The sequence below is a fragment of the Bos grunniens genome, chromosome 1, assembly GCF_055505025.1.
Source record: "Bos grunniens cultivar Pamir isolate PY7600 chromosome 1, Bosgru_T2T1.0, whole genome shotgun sequence".
In the NCBI taxonomy this organism is placed as follows: domain Eukaryota; kingdom Metazoa; phylum Chordata; class Mammalia; order Artiodactyla; family Bovidae; genus Bos; species Bos grunniens.
In genome coordinates, this window is record NC_141165.1 from 50,290,766 (window position 1) to 50,315,789 (window position 25,024).

The following is a 25,024-nucleotide window of genomic DNA, read 5'->3' on the forward strand; positions in this document are numbered from 1 at the left end:
AATACTGTAGTGGGTAGCCTTTCCCTTCTCTAGGTGATCTTCCCAACCGAGGGATCAAACCCAGCTCTCTCACATTGCAGGCAAATTCTTTACCAGCTGAGCCACCAGGGAAGCCCAAGAATACTGGAGTGAATAGCCTTTCCTTTCTTCAGAGGATCTTCCCAACCCAGGGATTGAACCCAGGTCTCCCACATTGCAGGTGAATTCTTTACCAGCTGAGCCACCAGGGAAGCCTAAGAATATTGGAGTAGGTAACCTATCCCTTCTCCAGCAGATCTTCCTGACCCAGGAATTGAACCCAGGTCTCCAGCATTGTGGGTGAATTCTTTACCAACTGAGCTATCAGGGATATCATATGGTAACTTTCTCTTTCATACTTGATGCAGTGGTCCCTGGACCAAAACTACAACTAGTAATGCATTGCAGGAAGCAGGGATGATTCCTGGGCAGCAAACCATAGCTGTTTTAAAATCTTTATGTCTGAGTTCCTAAAGGCCTGATGGGGTGGGTTGTGCTTTCACTCCATGCGGCAGTATTTGGGCTAACATTGAACAGTTACATTGCTTATTGGTAGAGATAGCCCACTAACTCTTTACCTATGTAACCCTTTCCTACATGGATGAGAGTGGACAGAGTGGGAGGCACTTGCTAGACTCCTAGTGTTGCCAATGATCTAGACCAGCACAGTGGCCAAACCTAATGTCCCTTCTAAGGTGAAAAGGTTTGGGTAAATGAATGAGTAACTGAGTTATGCAATGAGAGAAGTCCAACGATAATGCTTGGAAGAAAGCTAAGAGCAAGAAATAATATTGTCTCTCAAGCCCAATTATACCAAATGCCTGAGAGCATGAAGTCATCTATTTCTGACACCACTTCTGTTTCCTGACAAGATCAAATGGAAGCCCCAAGACATCCTGTCATACAATATGATGATGGATGGGGCTGACTATCAGACTGACTGGATGGGACCCCAGTAAATGTGTATCTTTGACTCTTATTTTTCAGGTTACATCAACCATAATGTTATGTGCTAGAATACTGGCGTTATTGGAAAGATAATGCCAGTGTTGATAATCAAATGTATTGGGACATTGAGTTTAAGAGCTTCCTATCCTTACCCCACATTGATTCCTCCAAATGTTGCTGTCAGGTCCCTTTTGCTATAAAAGATCCCATGATCAAAGACCAGGGAGTGGCCTAAGATGTAATAAAGGATGTATCCAGGCTTGGAGAGGGGTACTGGTATAGAGCTTCCAAAACCTTTGAAACTTCCTGAATGAAAGGAGTATCTTTGTTAATGCTAATGAACATGTACGGGGTGTGTGTGTGTGTGGGTGGGTGTGTGTGTGTGTGTTGGGGGAGGGGCATGACTAAAGAGCGTTAGGATAAGGGCTGGTCACCAGAAAAAACACATGATCAGAGGGCTAAAACTTTTAACCACCTGACCTCCAGAGAGAGGAAAGGGGCTAGAGGCTGAGTTCAATCAATGGTGCCTACATAATAAAACTCAGATACAAAATTCAGGACAGCAAGACCTAGCGGAGCTTCCTGGTTGGTGAACATACTGATGTGCTTGGGAGGATGGTGGACATGCCTGGGTTCTATGAGGAGATGGTGTGGAAGCTCTGTGTCTCCATTTCTCCTGATGCCTCTCCTTCCTCCCAGGCCTCACTCTATGCAGCATCTCTTCCCTTTGGCTGTTCCTAAAGTGTATCTTTTATAGTAAAATTGTAACAGAAAATGTTTCAGTGAGTCCAGTGAGTCATTCTGGTCAATTATCAAACCTGAAGGGGGGTGGTAGGAATCCCCAAATTTTCAGCCGAGTCAAAGGGGTATGAGTATCCTAGGGTCCCCACTAGCAGACTGGCAACTGAAGAGTAATCTAGCTGAGGATCTTGCCCTTTAATTTGTGAGACCTACACTAACTCTGGGCTTACCAGGTGGCACTAATGGTGAAGAATCTGCCTGCCAGTACAGGAGACACAAGAGATGTGGGTTCAATCCCTGGGTCGTGAAGATCCCCTGGAGTAGGAAGTGGCAGTGGCAACCCACTCCAATATTCTTGTCTGGAAAATTCCATGGACAGAGGAACCTGGTGGGCTACAGTCCATGGGGTTATGAAGAGTCAGATGTGACTGGGCAACTGAGCACATTAACTCTGGGTATCAAGTTGGCTATCAGAGAATTGTTGTTAGAATGCAAAAATATTTCATTATATTTTTTGACTTTTAAAATTATAGTAAAATAAACATAAAATTTACCCTTCTGACCAGCTTTCTTTTTAAACTTTTTATTGTAATATAAGAAAACAAAATAAATGTATTTAAGTACAACTTACAAGTAAACCACTCAATCATATTTCACAAATTGAACACACCATTGTACCCAGCATCTGGATGAAGAACAGAACATTACAACATTTCAGCAAGGAAAAGGAATATGTTGAAAAGACAGGAACATTTTCATTTAAAAAAACTAAATATATTCATTAAAATGAGGGTGAGAGAGGGCATCATTTTCCCATGTATATGCACATGCTCACTCTACAAAGTACCAAAAATGGTTTCATGGAAGAATTTCTAAGGATTATTTGTGCTATGTTAAAAAGCTTTTGTGGTAATAATTTGGGGACATACTGAATGAAAGCTAGTCAAATGGGTTGATAATTTAAGGAGATTTTCACAAAATTCAGACTCCAGAGTCTAGTGCCTAAACATTCTCAAGTCAGAAGAGGAATGAGAAAAATATTTCTTGCCTGTTCTAGATATATTTCTATAATTATAATAAAATAGATATAACAAAATTTACCATTTTGGCATTAAGTATATTCACAATGTTGGGCAACCATCACGACTATCACTTTCCAGAACTCATTCAAGCCAGACAGGAATTCTGAACTTATGAAATAATAGCTCCTCAATTTTCCCTCCCAACAGTCCCTGGCAACTACTGTTCTTTCTGTCTCAATGAACTTGTCTATTTTTATACCTCATGTAAGTGGGATTCTACAATATTTGACCTGTTGTGTCTGACTTCTTTCACTTAGCATGGTATTTTCAAGATTCATCCATGTATCAGAATTTCATTCTTTTCAAAGGCTGTATAATATTCCACTTTGTGTATACACCACATTTTGTTTATCCATTCATCTGCTGATGTATATCTTTTTTTGCCCACCACTTTAGTTTTGTGAATAATGTTGCTACGAACATATACAAGTATACATATTATTATATATTTTCATAAATCAATCTTCATTTTTTTGTTGTGTAAATAAACTTTTGGAGCACTTTACAATTTAGAGGTCAAATAGAAATGAATGATAACATAAATTTTAAAGAGTCCAGTGTTTTATTATTAGCATTAATATTTGTTCATACTGAAGATTCAGGGATAAAATAATGGACAGAAAACTAGGATGTAAGCATACGACATGGATGTATCATAAGTATATAGGAACATTTGCTAATTATTGTGCTAAAAAGATAAAAGATGAAATTACAGTAATTATTTTGTGCTCAGTCTTGCTGAATGTACTTTTGGTATTAAATACACAGCAAGTGCTTATACTTGGAGATTCTGCCTTTTTCTTTAGCAATGAAAACATGCTTATCCTTGATTAATCAGACTCAGTTTCAAAAGGTAAAACTTCTTAAAGGTAATCATGACATTTAGTGCTTTAGACCAGTACTCTTGGTGGGCTGGCTGCCAGATGACCGCTCTTGCTCTTTAGTAATTTCCATCTCAATTTTGGCTTTGATTTTCTCCCAGTCTATTTGGAGCTGTGGTAGAAGAAAAGAAGAAATGCACATATATAGTATAAGACCTTTTTATTTAATCCAAAGTAGCTAAGAGTAAACAAAAATAGAATGTATGACTTTCAAAACATTAGAGAAAGACAGTGGGAAAGAAAAGTTAAGAAGAAATAATGCTCCCTCGCAAATGACATAGCGTTAAATAATTCCTACTAGAACAATTATCACCATAAAAAGCAAAGACTTTCACTGTGATGCAAAAGACCAAAATCTAGTCGTAGTTATTTATAAAAAGTACATCTCAACTATGGGACCCTAGGATTCTGCTCAGGTACAAGGTGGGAAGGGCAGGTAAGGTGGGTTGCTCTCCTCCAAACAAGAGGGAAATGGACAGAGCCCTGGCCATCAGGCCATGTTTCAAGTGCATCAACACTTCAGCACTCTTATACTGAGGTTTCCATCAGGAACCTAGCTATGAAGAAAGATAGGGGAGCATCTGCTTCACCAGAGCATACTCTGCAAAGGGGCTCCTTTGCAACAACTCTTAAAATAATATGAAGACTTGGTGGTAAGACAATGATGAAAAGATATTAGATGAAACAGTGGGAGAACAAGGTTGAAAGACAACTAAAAAGAATAACTGTAAAGTGATAATATTTATATCTGTTTCAGGTCAACCACTGATCCCCACCAAGATCCAGCCCTGCCCCTCCACTATATCCCACTAAAGCAACAGACTTGGTGTTAGGAGTGGACTCTACCCTAAGTCCCACAAACAAGTTCTTTTGGAAAAAGCATTCAGATTTTTTTTTTTTTTATAAGTCTGGAGATCACTAACTTAGAAATGTGTGTCCTCTCTCAGGCAAGACATGGGAAAAAATGGGGTCCCAGCTTAAACTTAACTCTGATTTACTTTGAAATAAACCCAAACTCCTAGACTGAACCAAAAGTAAATAGGTTTTCACCTCCATGTAGGGGAGCTGAGTAGAATAAGCAGTATTAAAGCAGATTGGGGTGATATGTGCTGCTTGAACAGATTTATCTTAAGTAACTGAGACTAATTTAACCTTAACACAAGACTTCGTGCCTCTCTTAATTTTGTGCTGGAAGTAGGTAGAATTAAGTATTTGGTTCTTTTTTATGCCAAAATCCTTTCTCTAATTTCTGTGTAGTAATTTGTGGATATTATTGGTCACCTTTATTAAGATAATCATTCCACATATTTGTCTATAATATATAAAATGGATGAATTAAAAGAATCCTTCTTACTCATAGAAGATGAATGTCTGTGCTAAGATGCAAGTGACGATTCAATGAAAGGCAGAGCAAATGTTAGGTTATTTGAAAGGCTCATTTTTCAATCTGGCCAGAACCTGATGTTTTTTTAAATGGCAGAACATTCATCTAAGAAAACATTTCAAAGAGAAAGACAAAACTTGATGAATACCTTGTCCTTCTTCCAGCTTTAAATGACTTACATATGTTTCTTGAATCAGTCACAATAAAACCATGTATCGATGATAAACTAAACAACTGTTGCTTGGCTTCACCAGAAGTATATCAAGTAGACTGATGACATCTATATTAGTTACTTGTTATAGTACAAGTGAGGGTGTCAGTTGATAGCTATCCTACTGAAAATAAATGTTTCACTTTCACTCTGGCATCTGTCCAGTTTTAGAACAATGGTCTGATAATTTAGTCTCTGGAATAGAGTATTTTTAATAGTGGGTTTCAGATAAGGATGTACTCATGACAGCTGTCAAGTGACTTCTATGTTAAAACACATCCTTTTCTCTTCCAGAGAGTGTTAATACTCTTTGGCACTTTTTTCTAGTCCTGAGCCAGTCAATTCTTTATATTCACATAGAAGTAATTTCAAAATCATATCAAATGGCTCTCCATCCTCTACCCCATCTCTCTTACTCTCAACTGAAAAATCAGCTTCCTACTTTAGAGAGAATATAGTAACCATTAGGTAGAATTCACTTAATTTCCTTCCTTTCACAAAAGTAGGTACATCTGTACCCACGCCTATCTCTTTCCCTTCTGTCTCAGGCCAGCATCTTCACACAAGTCCCTGATCTTATCTCAGACTCCTTTAGGACATCAACCTTCAATTATTACCTACATATTTCAATTTCCTTCTCTTCACTGGCTGCTCCTTTCATCCTTCCTTCTCTATTCTGTCTCCCCACAAGCTACTACCTTCATTCTTCTTTTCATTCCCGACTCTCATCCTCTTCCCAGACCACTGTGATATAACTGTGTTCCCACCATACTTCAGAAACTTCACTAACGCCACCATTAAGTGTTTTAATTCCTCATCCTATATACCTTCTCTATATGACTCAGTTACTCATTCAACGAATATTTAATGTTCACTCTATGCCAAGGATTGCTCTAGGTACATGGATTTAGCAGTGAATAAAAAGATAAAAATCACTGTCTTTATAGAGACATAAACAGAGACAAATGAGAGTGGTAAGAGTTTCAGAAACAGGGGAGGGAGACAGTACCAAGGGAGGAGTTGGGGGGATTAGTGCTGAACTTCAGATAGAGTGATCAGAGAAAGTTTTCTCCCCGAGAAAATTGAAAATTAATGACGTGAAAATCTGAAGATTAATGAGTATATCTGGGGAAGAGCACCTAACAGAGGAAGAAAAAAGCCTTGATGTAGAAGCATCCCCTGGACCTTGCTGATTCCATTCCAGCTCTTCAAAATCTCTCTCAGTATATCCTTCCCTTCTGGTTTCTGCTCTCCTTTCTAAATGTCCTCAATCTTTTTTCTTTCTTTTTCTTCTATATCCTTCTCCTTGGTACCCTCTTCACTTTTAGCATTCACTGGGGTTCCAAACACAGCTTTTTCATACTTTCCCTAAGAGATCTCATCAACTCACATAGCTTCAACTATACCTAAATTGTCATGATCATAGATTTATTTATCTAGCCCTTATTCTTCCTTTATCAACACCCTTTGATGTTCACATTGATATTTCCAACTGCCCACTAGACATCTCCACCTAGATAGGGTCTATCCCACAGGAACTTCTAATGCAAAAAATGGCCTATTTTCATGTATTCAAACTAAAGAAAGGTCCACAACTCATATATGCTCATGTTCCTCCACTTGTCACCCATGGTACGAATGCTGAAGTTGTTCTCAAATGCCTTGACTTACCTCACTGCTCTCCTCCCACCTCTAACTACAATGTTTTATTAATTTTTCTGATTTTTTTTCTTACATTAATCTTACCCTTTCCATCTCCTGGTGAAACTATTATAGTAACTGGCCTCCTGGTCATCACCCTCACCTCCAAACCATCTTCCACCTAAGAAGCTATCTTTCAAGTCATTCTCTTGATTACAAACCTTCAAGTCTTTGCATTGCCTTCATTATGAAATCTGTTAGCACAATATTAAGATGCTTCAATGTCTGGTCCCATCAATATTCCAGTCACTCAGAACCCAAGGCACCCCCTCTGTACTCCTTCACCATTCTTTCAAGACCCCATGCATTTGCTCTTATTATCATATCCTTTGACTGACTGACAAAAACCCTACTCAAGATAATTTTGTGGAAAAAATAAAGAAATTAAAACTAACAAATGCTAAGTATATAATTTCCAAATGGGGAAGGAAACAGGATAATTTGTGAAAAATTCTAAGTTTCCATTTCTACTTAGAAATTGGGATTTTTAAAATGGAAAAGTGATCATGTCACTTCCATTCAGTATCTTTACATTAATCTTAGGGTAAATCCAACTTACCTAATGTGCCCTATGAAACTCTCAGGTCAACCTCCCCTTTGCTCATCATTCTTAACCACTTCAGAGCCTTCCCTATCCTGGAATGTGTCCATCCCCACACCCTGTCCCCTCGATTGGTTTCTACCCATTGTTCAGAGTTCAGCTCTAACATCATTTGCTTTCCTTTGAAAAATCTTTACTGATACCCCCATTCTAGGTCAGGCTCCACATTCATAAAGTCTTATAGCACTATAGACACTACCTTCAAAGCTATTATCGCAAATGAAATTAACAATTAACTATATAATTATTTTTGGCCTCTATTTGAATACAAATTTCAAAGGGTCAGTGTCTGCCAGGTTTGCTATTATATCCCAACCACCAAGAAGAATACATTGTCTGCAGGAGGTACTCAGTAAATACTGAATGAATGAGAGATCACTAATTATCCAGGAAATGAGCTACCACTTAATCTCTCACTATTTTCTCTCCTATTTATCATTCCTTTTTTCTTTCTCCTAGCATAATGTTTAAACATTTCCTGGCTCCTCTACTCTTCTTTTTGCACAGAGTATGTATTCACTGAACTGAATGTATTCCTCAGGTGGATTTTATTTGCCAGACTAATGAATTCTCTTACAAACACTTGCTGAACACCACTGTAGACCAGGTATAATGACTCTGATGGAGTTCTTAGAAGACAGTACACCTTGTATAGATCTCAGATTTCCACATTTTAAACTAGAAAGGCCCAAATAACATTTCAGGGCTCATAAATATGAATGTATGTCAAGCCTCACTTCTTATAAACTTTTATGTTATGCATTGTGAAGCCATTTGAATTCACCAGCTATCTATAATAAATTTTTCAAGGTTTACAAAAATGATCTTTTTCTATTCAATTCTTAGTTCTGAAATAAAAAGTTTTTATAATCACAATTTTGGTTAAGAAATGTTAAGTCAAAGATTATTTTCATCTTAGTTCACTTCAGTTCAGTTCAGTCACTCAGTCATGTCCAACTCTTTGCGACCCCATGAACCGCAGCACACCAGGCCTCCCTGTCCATCACCAACTCCCAGAGTCCACCCAAACCCATGTCCATTGAGTCGGTGATGCCATCCAACCATCTCAGCCTCTGTCGTCCCCTTCTCCTCCTGCCCTCAATCTTTCCCAGCATCAAGGTCTTCTCAAATGAGTCAGCTCTTTGCATCAGGTGGCCAAAGTACTGGAGTTTCAGCTTCAACATCAGTCCTACCAATGAACACCCAGGACTGATCTCCTTTAGGATGGACTGGTTGGATCTCTTTGCAATCCAAGGGACTCTCAAGAGTCTTCTCCAACACCACAGTTCAAAAGCATCTATTCTTCGGCTTTTATTTAAGATTTTCATCTTAAAATACTGTTTTATGATTTCTAGTTAACTTCCAAATTACATTTATGAAGACAAGTTGGAAACTAGAACATGGTGCCATAGGGAGTCAAAAAACAGGAAACAAAATACCCAAGAAAAGTCATGTTGTTCTGATTATCCCATTTTGAACATTTCAGCTACTCTTATGATTGAAGTATTAACATGTTATTTATAGTTGAATACGTATATATTGAAAAAGAGGATAAGAGTTTTAAGTTTTCAGAATCTGAAATATAACTTTGAGGTAAAAACTATATTTTCCATGTCCTCAAAAGCACCTAATGTGAACACAGTGAAAAAAATATTGATAATAATATGATGAAGAGGAAGCAGAGTAGTATTAATTTGCTTCAAAATTATATAGTAAAGGAAATTTAAAGTGGGTGCTCATTTTCAACATAATGTCATATTTTCAAAACAGACAAAAGAGATTAGCTGACCAATGATTTTCTGGGCTGTTCTGCACCATAGTGGTGGTGGCTGCTGTCATATTCTGTGAATTAAAAAGTACAGCCCTTAGAGCTCTTACGGAAGGCTAATAGCCCAAACAATTCATTTCTGAATCAAACAAAAAAAATTGTGAAGCTTCTATAAAATATGTCCCTTTCTACCAAGAAACCCACAACTGTGTCTATCCTGGATCCAGATGAAGTTACACTGCAGAACTAAGAATAGCTCCAAAGTCTTCATTACCCTGAAAACTGTCCTGAAGTCCAAAAATGTGACTCATGACACTCGATATTCTACATATAGCAAATGGATAATGTATTTAGTAGGTACCTCTCTCTACATCCTCTTTCCTCTTCCAAAGAGGACAGGTTAATATATTTTACCCACCCCCACCATGAAGCAGAACATTCCGAGAAACACTCCCACAGGGTCTATGAAAGAAAGTGAAAGTGTTAGTCGCTCAGTCGTGTTCAACTCTTTGCGACCCCATGGACTGTAGCCCACCAGGCTCCTCTGTCCAAGGGATTCGCCAGGCAAGAATACTGGAGTGGGTAGCCATTCCCTTCTCCGGGGGGATCTTCCCAACCCAGGGGTCAAACCTGGGTCTCCTCCATTGCAGGCAGATTCTTTACCATCTGAGCCACCAGGAAAGCCCCTACGTGGTCTATAAGCTCCATGAAGACAAGCCATGTCTGATTCAACACCTAGTGTGGTGCCTAATCCAGACTGAGTACTTATAAACACATTTTGAATATATGAATGCCTAAAAGGATAAGGAAATCAACTAGTTTGCAGAGCTGGGAGAAAGGTTAGCCCTGTCTTGGGTTTACAAATTGGATCTCCCATGGCTAGAAGTGAGCTCTATTTCTGCCATTTGAATCTAGAAGTATCTGGGCAGGTGGCCACAATCATTTCTGTTCTAGGCATGGCTCGCCTTGTGTGCTGGTATGTACTAGAATGGCTTTTTTCCTAACTGGATTGACAAAACCTTAAGTTCTGGTAGGAACTTAAGAGGCAAAGGGTCAGCTTTCTTTGGTTCTAGGTGGTGAAGTCTACCCAGGCGAGGCACCTCTTTAAGTGCAAGCAGGCTCCCTAGAATCTGCAAAGTGACAAAGTATCCAACTTCTGGCCACTGCCCTCTGTGCTTATTCCCCTGGAACAGAAAGGGCAGCTGGTGGAAGGCAAAATTCAGGAAGCCTTTAGGAAGGCAAAATTAGAAGCCTTTATCCTCACATTTTATGTTGTTTATCTAAAAATATCAGTTAGGACACAAACTTAACATAAATTGGAAACTGTAAGAACAGACTTGAGTTAAGCAAAACATGGCTATAAGAGTCCAGGAAAATATTCTGTAATATAATTATATAGTCAAAATAAAACTGCAACATTGAAAGACAAGAAGCAGTTATTTTTAGAGATTACGGTAGGAAAGTTATTCAATTTTGTCTCATTGAGACAAATAACATATAAAGCATATAATTATTATCAAATACTGCATAATACTTACACCTTCTGCATACTGCAGGTATCGTTTATTAGTTTCCTGTTTACCAAATGTCTCCAAAAATTTTTGACGGTAAGCAAGAACTGTGTCAACATGTGTTTTGTATTTTACAGCCAATTCAAGAGCCCTATAATGAGAAATAAAATGTTATCAGCACTGATATGTTGACTTCTATGGGCAGTGGAGTTCTGGGGTGAGAGGGTGGGACGCTCTGTTTTTCCCTCTACTCATTCTTCAATATGAAAGGTATGTCATAGCCCCTACCTTATCCATCTTGTAAATTTCTATTTATACTTCAGGGTCCAGCCCAAACATGATCTATTCTCCCTGACCAGCTCTTCCTGGAGAAATAAATGACCATTACATCTTTCTGTGCTACAGAACATTCCTTACATACTATTATTATAGTCCTGTTCACAGTGTATTGTAACTATTATGAATTTGTTCCTTGAATTAACCTATACATTTATTAAAGGGAGATGTGGGTTTCATTTCTCTTTGGTGAGTATTACTGAGTAGATGTATGGTAAATGCTCATTGAAAAGTTCACTGAAATCGTAAGAAAATTCAAGTGAATTGCCCAAAGTAAGGGTTCAACTATCCTGACCATTTTATAAGTCTGTAATGAACACAAGAGAAGACTCTACACATGGACATCACCAGATGGTCAACACTGAAATCAGATTGATTATACTCTTTGCAGCCAAAGATGGAGAAGCTCTTTACAGTCAGCAAAAACAAGACCAGGAGCTGACTGTGGCTCAGATCATGAACTCCTTATTGCCAAATTCAGACTTAAATTGAAGAAAGTAGGGAAAACCACTAGACCATTCAGGTACGACCTAAATCAAATCCCTTATGATTATACAGTGGAAGTGAGAAATAGATTTAAGGGACTAGCTCTGATAGACAGAGTGCCTGATGAACTATGGACGGACGTTCGTGACATTGTACAAGAGACAGGGATCAAGACCATCCCCATGGAAAAGAAATGCAAAAAAGCAAAATGGCTGTCTGAGGAGGCCTTACAAATAGCTGTGAAAAGAAGAGAAGCGAAAAGCAAAGGAGAAAAAGAAAGATATTCCAATTTGAATGCAGAGTTCCAAAGAATAGCAAGGAGAGATAAGAAAGCCTTCCTCAGCGATCAATGCAAAGAAATAAAGAAAAACAACAGAATGGGAAAGACTAGAGATCTCTTCAAGAAAATTAGAGATAGCAAGGGAAAATTTCATGCAAAGATGGGCTTGATAAAGGACAGAAATGGTATGGACCTAACAGAAGCAGAAGATATTAAGAAGAGGTGGCAAGAATACACAGAAGAACTGTACAAAAAAGATCTTCATGACCCAGATAATCACAATGGTGTGATCACTCACCTAGAGCCAGACATCCTGGAATGTGAAGTCAAGTGGGCCTTAGGAAGCATCACTACGAACAAAGCTAGTGGAGGTGATGGAATTCCAGTTGAGCTATTTCAAATCCTGGAAGATGATGCTGTCAAAGCGCTGCACTCAATATGCCAGCAAATTTGGAAAACTCAGCAGTGGCCACAGGACTGGAAAAGGTCAGTTTTCATTCCAATCCCAAAGAAAGGCAATGCCAAAGAATGCTCAAACTACCGCACAAGTGCACTCATCTCACATGCTAGTAAAGTAATGCTCAAAATTCTCCAAGCCATGCTTCAGCAATACGTGAACTGTGAACTTCCAGATGTTCAAGCTGGTTTTAGAAAAGGCAGAGGAACCAGAGATCAAATTGCCAACATCTGCTGGATCACTGAAAAAGCAAGAGAGTTCCAGAAAAACATCTATTTCTGCTTTATTGACTATGCCAGCGCCTTTGACTGTGTGGATCACTATAAACTATGGAAAATTCTTCAAGAGATGGGAATACCAGACCACCTGACCTGTCTCTTGAGAAACCTGTATGTAGGTCAGGAAGCAACAGTTAGAACTGGACATGGAATAACAGACTGGCTCCAAATAGGAAAAGGACTACGTCAAGGCTGTATATTGTCACCCTGCTTATTTAACTTCTATGCAGAGTACATCATGAGAAACGCTCAGCTGAAAGAAGCACAAGCTGGAATGAAGACTGCCGGGAGAAATATCAATAAATTCAGATATGCAGAAGACACCACCCTTTTGGGAAAGTGAAGAGGAACAAAAAGCCTCTTGATGAAAGTGAAAGAGGAGAGTGAAAAAGTTGGCTTAAAGCTCAACATTCAGAAAATGAAGATCATGGCATCTGGTCCCATCACTTCATGGCAAATACATGGGGAAACAGTGGAAACAGTGTCAGACCTTATTTTTGGGGCTCCAAAATCACTGCAGATGGTGACTGCAGCCATGAAATTAAAAGACGCTTACTCCTTGGAAGGAAAGTTATGACCAACCTAGATAGCATATTGAAAAGCAGAGACATTACTTTGCCAACAAAGGTCCGTCTAGTCAAGGCTATGGTTTTTCCAGTGGTCATGTGTGGATGTCAGAGTTGGACTGTGAAGAAAGCTGAGCGCCGAAGAATTGATGCTTTTGAACTGTGGTGTTGGAGAAGACTCTTGAGAGTCCCTTGGACTGCAAGGTGATCCAACCAGTCCATCCTAAAGGAGATCAGTCCTGGGTGTTCTTTGGAAGGACTGATGCTAAAGCTGAAACTCCCAATACTTTGGCCACCTCATGCGAAGAGCTGACTCATTGGAAAAGACCCTGATGCTGGGCCTTCCCAGCAGACACGATCGAGCGACTGAACTGAACTGAATGAATTTATTCTGTTCAATATTTAACTAAATACTGATATCCTTACATTTTTAGCATAGCAAATTAAAAATATTAGTATTATGAAAATAAAATTTGAGGATAAAAGTCTGACAAAATGCCTTTTGCCATCTGGTTCTTCAGTTCAGTTCAGTTCAGTCGCTCAGTCATGTCCGACTCTTTGCAAACCCATGAATTGCAGCACGCCAGGCCTCCCTGTCCATCACCATCTCCCGGAGTTCACTCAAACTCATGTTCATCGAGTTGGTGATGCCATCCAGCCATCTCATCCTCTGTCGTCCCCTTTTCCTCCTGCCCACAATCCCTCCCAGCATCAGAGTCTTAGAAAAAGTTAAAAGCCATTTAAATTTTATAATCCAATTAATATCTATTTATCTATGTAACTAAGTTATTTTTAAGGTAATATTTTATTTAAATAGCAGATAAGAACTAAATTAACCACTAAAATCAGAGGTATAACACCAAAGGCATAAAATCTATATATTGATAATACAGAGGGAGATGAAAATATTATTCCGCAGTTCCAAATCTGTTTTTGCATGTAGGTTTTGGACAGCACTCAGCCCATCATCCTATGCATAACTCATATCAGTTGAGCCAGGAACAACCTACTACAGTATAGCTCTCCTACACTGCTCACTGGATTTTTTTAAATTGTAAAAATATGACAACACATTTACAGGAGACTTGGAAAATACAGAACAAGGTGACATATAGCTCCATTATATATTACAATTAGTTTTTTAAGTAAATACAGATTTTTTTGTTGGAGTTTCAATATCGAACTCTCAAAAATTAATAGAATGAATATACAGAGAAATAGAAGGATAGTAGTAGGAAAGCACTAAGAACAAATTCAACATACGATTTATACAATTTTCACACAACATATACTGTTCATTGTTCCCATGTATGGGAAATGATCATCATAATAATCAGAGTATAATTTTTCTCAAGTTGTCTTGCTTTCTAATATGCCATATGACTTTGAAATAGGCGGTCACAGTATATCAGAGCCAACTATTATAAACTTGTTTTTTTAGACAACTAGAATTTTCTCAACATGGGATTGCTTAGCAGGAAAATCTGTTTGGTTCTTGACATGCTTCGGTTTGACATAAATAGTAACTTTAAAAAGTATTTTAGATATTATGTGTGTATTAACTGATGAATAACAAATGAGAGATATTAAAGATAGTAAGAAAAATTATGAATATAAGTCATATATAATATAAATGATAATGCCAAAGTCTAGTACAATGATTTCTTATAAAAATATATTGGCCCAAACAATATTGCTAAATGCAAGGGTCAATATTTGCTACCCACCACAAACTCCTCACAAAGTTTCCTTATTTCTCTGTGACTTTAAGTCTTTCAGAGAGAAAAAAAAAGATACAGAGAAAAAAAATGTAGAGGTACTAGAATATAGAGGTACAAAAGCAGAAAACCAGAGCAGGCAAAAAACAATTTATAGAGGCTCAAAAGAAGAGAAACAGAAGTAAGGATGCCTTAACTCTTCTAAGCCTCTCTCATTTTATCCCCCTCTGATTCCAGTGGGGTACGATGGGTGGAGACTCCAGTGAACCACCTCTTTGGCATCTTAGAGTTCCATTTCCCATTATCTCTTTATGATTGTACAGGACAGGGGAAGGAATTCTGGATTGCACAAAATGAAGAGTTCTAAGCAGGAAGTACATAAGCATCTGGTTTGGGGCTTTCCAAAAATTCCAAAGAGATACTTTGTTATGGAACATCAATAAATTTAATTATGTAGAAGGTATAGAATATGATGTCTAATCCTGCATTTAGATACTAGATACTAAGTACTATCTATTATAATAGTTATTATTAGTATTATAAAATATGTATTAATTATCTGACTGAAAACAATGCTAAAGGTAAACAGTCAAATGATATGTGCTATTGTAAATGCCTCTAAAAGCACACCCTGGGTAACAAATGTCTCTCTACCACATTTAAGAGGGAATTTACTCCAAATTATGTAAGAGTTACGGGAACAGTATGTTTCTAGCTTTAAAATGGTTATTTGGCAATGAAACAAATTTAACATTAGATTATGGGGCTGGAAAAAATCCATGTATCCTCTCTGATTTTAAATAGAAGGAAGTTATATAAAAAGATGTTATAACTTCAGAGTATAATTTTTGCATAACTTGAATGAAGCAAAATTACTTTATGTAAGTGGTATAAGTAAAAGAAACTATTTTTATTAGTACTTACATAAAGGATCAATATGCATACATGGAGTTTCTAGTTTCTACCTCTCTTAACTTGCTTTTTAAAACAGACCACCACCAAATGTCCAGGGGGAACGGCACATGGATAACTTGCATATCTATAGCCCTCAAGGGCTGCATCTTAGTAAATTGCAGGCAATTTTCAAATTCAAATATAAATGATAGCAGCACAAAGCAGCAAGATGATGCTTCTCAAATAGAATAACACATATTAACAAAGTAAAATCTGTTCCCAGGCTTCCCCAGAGGTCTAGTGGTTAAAAATCCATCTGTCAATGCAGGGGACATGGGTTCAATCCTTGCTCTGTGAAGACCCCACATGCCACAAGGCAGCTAAGTCTGTGCACCATAACTGCTGATCCTGTGCTCTAGAGTCCACAAGCTGCAACTCTTGAGCCCACATTCCAAAATTACTGAAGTTCGTACTCTAGATCCTGCGGTCTGCAACAAAAGAAGCCACTGCAATGAGAAGCCCTCATAATGCAAATAGAGCGTAGCCCCTGCTCTCCACAACTAGAAAAAGTTCTAGTGCAGCAATGAAGAATCAGCGTAGCCAATTAAAAAAAAAAAAAAAGTTTTCTTCTAAAGTATGTAAATAAATATGGAAATTCAAGGATCCTAAAAGGATTTATATTTAAGGATATATTTATCAGCCAATACTTAAATTCTATCATTCTAGAATTTTGGCAGGATAGAATTAGAATATCACCATAACTGATTAATGGATCAGAGCAAAAACTGTCAATAGCTAACGTCACAAAAAAGACAGATGGCCAGTTATTACAGAAACACACACAATACCAATTCTGACGGATCCTTACCAAAAAGAAGGAAAAATTTTAATCTAAACCTAATCAAGTTTCAACGGCTTTCTAGGTGGCTTAGTGGTAAAGAACCCACCTGGCCAATGCAGGAGCTGCGGGAGCCCCAGGAGACATGGGTTCTATCCCTGGGCTAGGGAGATCCCATGGAGGAGAAAATGGCAACCCACTCCAGTATTCCTGCCCAGAGAATCCCATGGACAGAGGAGCCTGGTGGGCACGATTGAGCATGCAGGTATGTATGTCATCAAGTTTCTACATTCAATACCAATTCACAGCTAATTCAGGGGCAAAGGAACATGTTAAGTGATACCACAAAGATGCAATCAACAAAGTCTAGATTATAAGAAATTCTCAAAAAAAAAAAAAAAAAGAAGTTCTCTAAGCCCAAATAAAATACAAAAAACAAATAGAAGAATCTATAGATTTAAAGAAACTTAAGACTGCATCAACCAATCACAATGCATGTATCTTTTCTGGATACTACATCAAACAACATAAAGCAAAACAAAACATATATAAGACAAACAGAGAAATAAGAATACTGAATAGAATTATTATTAATTTTAAAGGTGTGATCATAATATTATGGTTGGATTAAAAAAAACCTTTAAGATACATACTGAAATATTCATAGATAAAATAATATGATGACTGGGATCTGCCTTTAAACAATGGTGGGTAGGGATTACTCACAAGTCACTAACTGTGAAGCTGAGTGATGGGTACATGGATATTCATTATACTGTTCTATTTTTATATATGTTTGAAATTTTCCATAAAGAGTAGCTTTTAAATTTCATCTTTTTTGCCCCTTCCTGATCTCTTTTGCTGAATCCTCCTCTTCAACCAGACCATTAAACGTTCAATTCAGAAGAAATCTGCCTGCTGCCTTCTTTTCTTTTTCCTTCTTTAAATTCTAGTAGGTACCCATCACTCAGCTTCAACAGTCCTAGAAGTCTTAGTTTATGAGACCTATTATTTACTCACTCCCAGGGAAACAGAGAAATACACGTGGCAAAAAAACACATAAGCTTTCTTTTTCCCTAACCATGTGTTGCTTGTAGGGACTGAACTCGCACCATGGCAGTGAAAAAATAAGATCTTTTATAAAAAGTCACCATCCATATAGACAGGCACGCAAAAAGTCTATTGTTAATCAGTTAATCACATAATTTTATCATCCTGTGTTTGAATATCTTTGTTTAGTTCAGTTCAGTTCAGTTCAGTCCCTCAGTCATGTCCGACTCTTTGCGACCCCACGGACTGCAGCATGCCAGGCTTCCCTCTCCATCACCAACTCACGGAGTTTACTCAAACTCATGTCCATTGAGTCTGTGATGCCATCCAACCATCTCACCCTCTGTCGTCCCCTTCTCCTCCCACCTTCAATCTTTCCCAGCATCAGGGTCTTTTCAAATGAGTCAGTTCTTCACATCATATGGCCAAAATATTGGAGTTTCAGCATCAGTCCTTCCAATGAATATTCAGGACTGATTTCCTTTAGGATGGACTGGTTGAGTCTCCTTGCAGTCCAAGGGACTCTCAAGAGTCTCATCCAACACCACAGTTCAAAGGCATCAATTTTGGTGCTCAGCTTTGTTTATAGTCCAACTCTTGCCTTCATACATGACTACTGGAAAAACCATAGCTTTGACTAGATGGACCTTTGTTGGCAAAGTAATGTCTCTGTTTTCTAATACGCTGTCTAGGTTGGTCATAACTTTTCTTCCAAGAAGCAAGTGTCTTTTAATTTCACAGCTGCAGTCACTATCTGCAGTGATTTTGGAGCCCAAGAAAATAAAGTCTGTCATTGTTTTCATTGTTTCCCCATCTATTTCTCATGAAGTGATGGGACCAGATGCCATGATCTTCGTTTTCTGAATGTTGAGCTTTAAGCCAACTTTTTCTCTCTCCTCTTTCACTTTCATCAAGAGGCTCTTTAGTTCTTCTTCACTTTCTGCCTTAAATGTGGTGTCATCTGCATATCTGAAGTTATTGAGATTTCTCCTGGGAATCCTGATTCCAGCTTGTGCTTCATCCAGTCCAACATTTCTCATGATGTACTCTGCATATATGTTAAATAAGCAGGGTGACAATATATAGCCTTGATGTACTCCTTTCCCGATTAGGAACCAGTCTGTTGTTCCATGTCCAGTTTTAACTGTTGCTTCCTGACCTGCATACAAATTTCTTAGGAGGTTCATGACATTGTGCAGGAGGCAGGGATCAAGACCATCCCCAAGAAAAAGAAGTGCAAAAAGGCAAAATGGTTGTCTGAGGAGGCCTTACAAATAGCTGTGAAAAGAAGAGAAGCAAAAGGCAAAGCAGAAAAGGAAAGATATACCCACTTGAAGGCAGAGTTCCAAAGAGTAGCAAGGAGAGACAAGAAAGCCTTCCTCGGTGATCAATGCAAAGAAATAGAGGAAAACAACAGAATGGGAAAGACTAGAGATCTCTTCAGGAAAAACAGAGATATCAAGGGCACATTTTATGCAAAAATGGCCACAATAAAGGACAGAAATGGTATGGACCTAACAGAAGCAGAAGATATTAAGAAGAGATGGCAAGAATACACAGAAGAATTATATAAAAAAGATCTTCAAGACCCAGATAATCACAATGGTATGATCACTCACCTAGAGCCAGACATCCTGGAAAGTGAAGTCAAGTGGGCCTTAGGAAGCATCCCTACCAACAAAGCTAGTGGAGGTCATGGAATTCCAGTTGAGCTAATTTAAATCCTAAAAGATGATGCTATGAAAGTGCTGCACTCAATATGCCAGCAAATTTGGAAAATAAACTTTTTTTATGTCATTATGTCAGCATTGGCCACAGGACTGGAAAAGGTCAGTTTTCATTCCAATCCCAATGAAAGGCAATGCCAAAGAATGCTCAAACTACCGCACAGTTGCACTCATCTCACACGCTAGCATAGTAATGCTCAAAATTCTCCAAGCCAGGCTTCAACAGTACGTGAACCGTGAACTTCCAGATGTTCAAGCTGGATTTAGAAAAAGCAGAGGAACCAGAGATCAAATTGCCAACATCCGTTGAATCATCAAAAAAGCGAGAGTTCCAGAAAAAGATCTACTTCTGCTTTATTGTGGATCACAACAAACTGTGGAATATCTTTGTGGATGGGGATTATTCTACTCTCTAAGCAGGCCATTCTTTGGACTATGTTGTTATAAAGTTGATTTCTATACTGGATCCAAGTATTTATATGTCTTACTCCTACTTTTTATATTAGTCCTAACATTTAATATCAAACTGTCATCTCAGACTTTGTCAGTTTTGTTCATTGCTGTATCCCCAGTCCTAAAACCTGGCACATTAGAGACACTCAATAAATATTTAAAGAATGAACAATAGCTACTATTTGTTGAAGGTTTATTATATATAATAAACCTTCAACAAAGTAAGCTAAGAGAGTTTCACATGCTATTTTACTTAACCCTGACAACAAACATGTGTTTCTTGTAATTATCATCATTTTAAACACAAGGAAACAGGCTTACAGAGCCTCAGTAACCTGTCCAAGATCACATGACTAATATGTGAAAAAAAAAAAAAAAAAACCAAAAAACTAATATGTGCAGAATCAGAAATCAAACCCAGGTCTTATTCCAAAGCTCCCAGTCTTAACCATTACATTTGTCTTTGTCCCATTCAGCAGCCTTTTCGAACAAGTCATTAAAAATGACCATACATTTTACCAAAAGACTGTTATTGTTGTTGTTTTAAATGGATTTCCATGTAATATCTAAATATCCCTCATATGGCAGACACTCATTAAATATCTACTGAATGAATGAATATGCAATAGGAACAAATATTCCAACTGATTTCAGAAATAGCTGTAGAATCTGGAAATGAAGATAATACATAAAGCTTCTTGAGTGTTTTGTAGCAATTATAATTACTTCTGCTGATTATTTGAAGTCATTCTTACCCAGTCTTTGATATTTTGCTAAAAGTGATGGGAAACTAAGGGTTTCATTTAAGTGAGTCGGGGTCAAGAGTGACATGATCAGATTTCCACTGTGAATAGATCACAGTGACTACAGTGTGACGAATGGATAGGAAAAGGACAAAGTAGATGCAGAGATAATGTTATACCAAGAAAAACTTGGATCAGCTTAGACAAGGGTGCTGGTAGTAAAGAGGATGAGTGCTACAGGGAAAAGGAAAATGTCAAAAGTAACTCCTAAATTTCCAGCTTTGGATAGATTGAAAAGATGACAGGTTACTTTGGAAGAGGATCAAGTTTATGAGAGAATAAATATAAATTTGAACTCAAACATATGAGACATCCAATGGAATGCTGAATAGGCAGGTAGATAATTGGATTCTGACAGCAAACATGAGCAAGATAGAGGGCTAGGAGAGATACATATTTGGGAGTCTTAAGTGTATAAATCAAGGTTTTGTATTCATTATGTCAGCAAATCTGGAAGACCCAGTAGTGACGGAAAGGACTGGAAGAGGTCAATCTTCATCCCAATTCCCAAGGGTAGTACCAAAGAATGTGCTAACCATCGGACAATAGCACTCATCTCCCATGCTAGTAAGGTCATGCTTAAAGTCTTGCATGCTAGGCTTCAGCATTATGCAAACCAAGAACTTCCAGATGTCCAAGCTGGATTTAGAAAAGGAAGGGGAACTAGAGATCAAATTTCCAACATTAACTGGATCATAGAGAAAGCAAGGGAATTTCAGAAAAACATTATCTCTGTTTCATCAACTATGCTACAGCCTTTGACTGTGTGGATCATGACAAACTGTGGAAGTCTCTTAGAGTGATGTGAATACCAGACCATCTTATCTGTCTCCTGAGAAACCTGTATGTGGGTCAAAAAGCAACAATTAGAACCCTGTATGGAACAACTGATTGGTTCAAGATCATATGACAGGGCTGTCTGCTGTCACCCTGTTTGCTTAACCTATATACTGAGCACATCATGAGAAATGCTAGGCTGGATGAGTTACAAGCCAGAATCAAGACAGCAAGAGAAACATCAACAACCTCAGATATACGGATGATACCCCTCTAATGGCAGAAAGTGAAGAGGAACTAAAGAGCCTCTTTATGAGGATAGTGAAAGAGCCGGCTTAAGATTAAATATTAAAAGAAACTAAGGTAATAGCATCTGGCCCCATTACTGCAAGGCAAATGGAAGGGGAAAAGGTAGAAGCAGTGACAGACTTCCTCTTCTTAGACTCCAAAATGACTGCTAATGGTGACTGCAGCCATGAAATCAGAAGATGACTGCTTCTTGGCAGGAAAGCGATGACAAACCTAGACAGTGTTGAAAAGCAGAGACATTACTCTGCCGACAAAGGTCTATCTAGTCGAGGCTATGGTCTTCCCAGTGGTCATATACAGTTGTGAGAGCTAGACCGTAAAGAAGGCAGAACACCAAAGAACTGATGCCTTTGAACTGTGGTGCTGGAAAAGACTCCTCAAAGTCCCCTGGATAGCAAGGAGCTCAAACCAGTCAATCTTAAGAGAGATCAACCCTGAATATGCACTGAAAGGACTGATGCTGAAGCTGAAGCTCCAGTATTTTGGTCATTTGATGTAAACAGACAACTCATTGGAAAAGTCCCTGATGCTGGGAAAGATTGAGGGCAGAAGGAGGAGAGGGTGTCAGAGGGTGAGATAGCTGGATGACATCACTGAGGCAATGAACATGAACTTGGGCAAACTCCAGGAGATGGTGAGGGACAGGGAGGCCTGGCATGCTGCAGTCCATGGAGTCGCAGAGTCGGACATGACTGGGCGACTGAACAACAGCAACAAAAAGCGTGTAAATAGTAATCAGAAGCCTTGAATAATGCTTCTTGACCTTTATCAACTTATCAGGCAGGCACAGAGGTCTACCAACACTTGACCAACCCATTGGTTTATAGTTTAGATAAAAAACAAAAAGGAGATGCCAAGTAGATAGGAGGAGCAGAGGAGCACCAAGTGTTTGTTTTTCTTTCCCCGTTACATCTCTCCCCTTCTTGTTTCCCCTCTCCCTGACACCTAATATCTTAAAGCAGGGTCCTATGCTGAGAACTAGAGCAGGGGAAGGAGCAGCATGGAAGGTAGGATATAGGGATAGTAGAGAAGACGTGAAATTAACTGCAGAGAGAAGAATGGTTACATGACATGTCTCAAAGGATCAGAGATTTTTACCAGACAAGTAAAGATGTTTGCATAGGTGTGCTAAGTCGCTTCAGTCATGTCCAACTCTTTGCAACCCCATGGACTGTAGCCCGCCAGGCTCCTCTGTCCATGGGATTCTCCAGGCAAGAATGCTGGAGTGGACTGCCATGCCCTCCTCCAGGGCATCTTCCCGACCCAGGGGATAAAACTTGTGTCTCCTGCATTGCAGGTAGTTTCTTTACCACTGAGCCATCACACACATCCAGACCTAATGAATGTGGAGTTGGAAAGAATAAACTGACTCCATTTGAGATGTAGGCAAGGAGGGGCCTCTGGAAAGACATGATATTCACTTAGGTCAAGGAGGTACAAGAAATGTTCAGAGGGCTGTATTATAGGCCATCAATAGAAACCATAAGAGGCAAACTGCTTCATCAAAACCTGCTCTGACACTTACACACTGTATGTATCTACATTCAGTGTTTGCAGAGGAAGTGTATGGCAAAATGATTGAGTACTGCATAAAGATTAAGAGCATGAAATTAAGTACCTGCTATGTTCACAGATAATATAAAATGATAAAATGTTTTTATCCTTCAAGAAGTATATAATCTAAAATCTTTGTAAATGTAAAAGTTTACAAAGATAAATAATAAAAGAGAAACATCAATCCTACAGAAAAATGTAAGTAGTAGTATCAGCAGTATATACTTTATTGCAGTAATAATAGAAAATTCAGGTCCGCTGTGATATTGGAAGGCTCAGGTTCAAATCCTAGATCTGCCACTTACTTACAAATAATCCTCAACTTCTTCATTTGTATAATGTTGTGATAACAAAGTGAGATGATATATGGAAAGCGTTGAACACAATTCTGACACATCATAAGCATCAATAAGTAGAAGCTTCACTATTATTAATGACAATAAAATAGAATTCTTAAATAGATTGTAAGCTTTCTAATATAAAGATGATTTTTAAAATATTTGTTATATTGGATGGTGTTCAGAATGCTGTATAAATAGTAATGCCTAAAATTTATCAACATAACTATTTTCTCAAAAGTATCAATTGAGAATATGCTGTAAACACTATTATTCGCCATTTCTCATGAAACTCAGTTTAGTAATGATATGTACAATTTTCCATCAGTTTTTTAATATAGTTTTAAAAATATTATTCATACTTTCCAAACTACTTAAGTATTTATGAATTATGACTAAACTGAACTCAAGAACAAAGGCCTATTCATGTTTTCAGAATCTAAAATAGTTTTCACAATCCTTTGTATAGCTAAACAATGACAACAGATTTGTGTAAATAAAGCATTGAAATAGAATGGCTGACCTGTATAAATGTATAAATTAAATAAAGAGACCATAGTATGTCCATACCAAAATTGTTTGTTACTTTTGTTAGCCATTTTTATTATTCCTGTTCAAGGGGAAGATAGAGACAGGATATCTATAAAAATTCTAATCTAAGGGAATTATAAGGGGCCAGTAATTAAAAAAATAGTGGTTAGTTTTTTAAGCACAGAGAGAGACAAAGATGATGAAAGACATTTCAAACCTGAAAAAATCAATATGCCAACTTTATAACATAGTAACTTCAGGTGTATATAAGCAATACAACCTTGTTCACTAAGAGATATATACCTGAAGAAAAAGAACAGAGAAACATAATATGCCATAGAGAAGAGAAGTTTGCCACTCAGTCTCAGAAAGCAACCTGTCTCAACGGCTAAGCTGGCAGGGAAGGTTACTGACCGCTCCTTGATACAAATCCTTTCGTTTGTCTTTCTTAGCTTAACAAATCTTTCCTGGATCCTCTCTCTGCCTGTCTACCTGCTTTATCCCCACCTTTCAGTGAATTTCTCTTTCACTCATCCCGCAAATAGAGTCGATGTGTTCTCACTCCACACATACCCCAGGCAATTGCATCCATCCTTCTGGCTTCGACTACCATCCGTTTGCTGATGACTCTTAGTCTACATCTCTATTTAAAATCTTTCCTGAGCTCCATGTCTAATAATCAACTATTATCACATATCTCTAAACAAATATTTCAAATTCAACATCCCTTCCAAACCTGCTAATATTCTTACCACCATCTATCCAGTTACTAAACCCAGAAAT

The 25,024-nt window shown here is 38.1% G+C and overlaps 1 protein-coding gene across 8 annotated transcripts in view; it reads right to left on the reverse strand.

The window, feature by feature from the left end:
* Positions 1-2,274: 2,274 nt before the first annotated feature.
* The window catches only part of IFT80 (intraflagellar transport 80), a 131,698-nt gene continuing 108,948 nt past the window's right edge, over positions 2,275-25,024 (reverse strand). For 6 of the 8 annotated variants that reach the window (XR_015160984.1, XM_086392507.1, XM_086392496.1 and 3 more), the window contains 2 exons: positions 10,874-10,997; positions 2,275-3,782 (listed from right to left, as the gene is read on the reverse strand). Coding sequence is in view for 6 of the 8 variants with exons in the window: in XM_086392507.1 (XP_086248633.1) it covers positions 3,672-3,782; positions 10,874-10,997 (235 nt within the window). In the remaining 2 variants the exon portion in view is untranslated. The remainder of the gene's footprint in view (positions 3,783-10,873; positions 10,998-25,024) is intronic. The other 2 variants (XR_015160985.1, XM_086392518.1) reach the window with 1 other exon arrangement.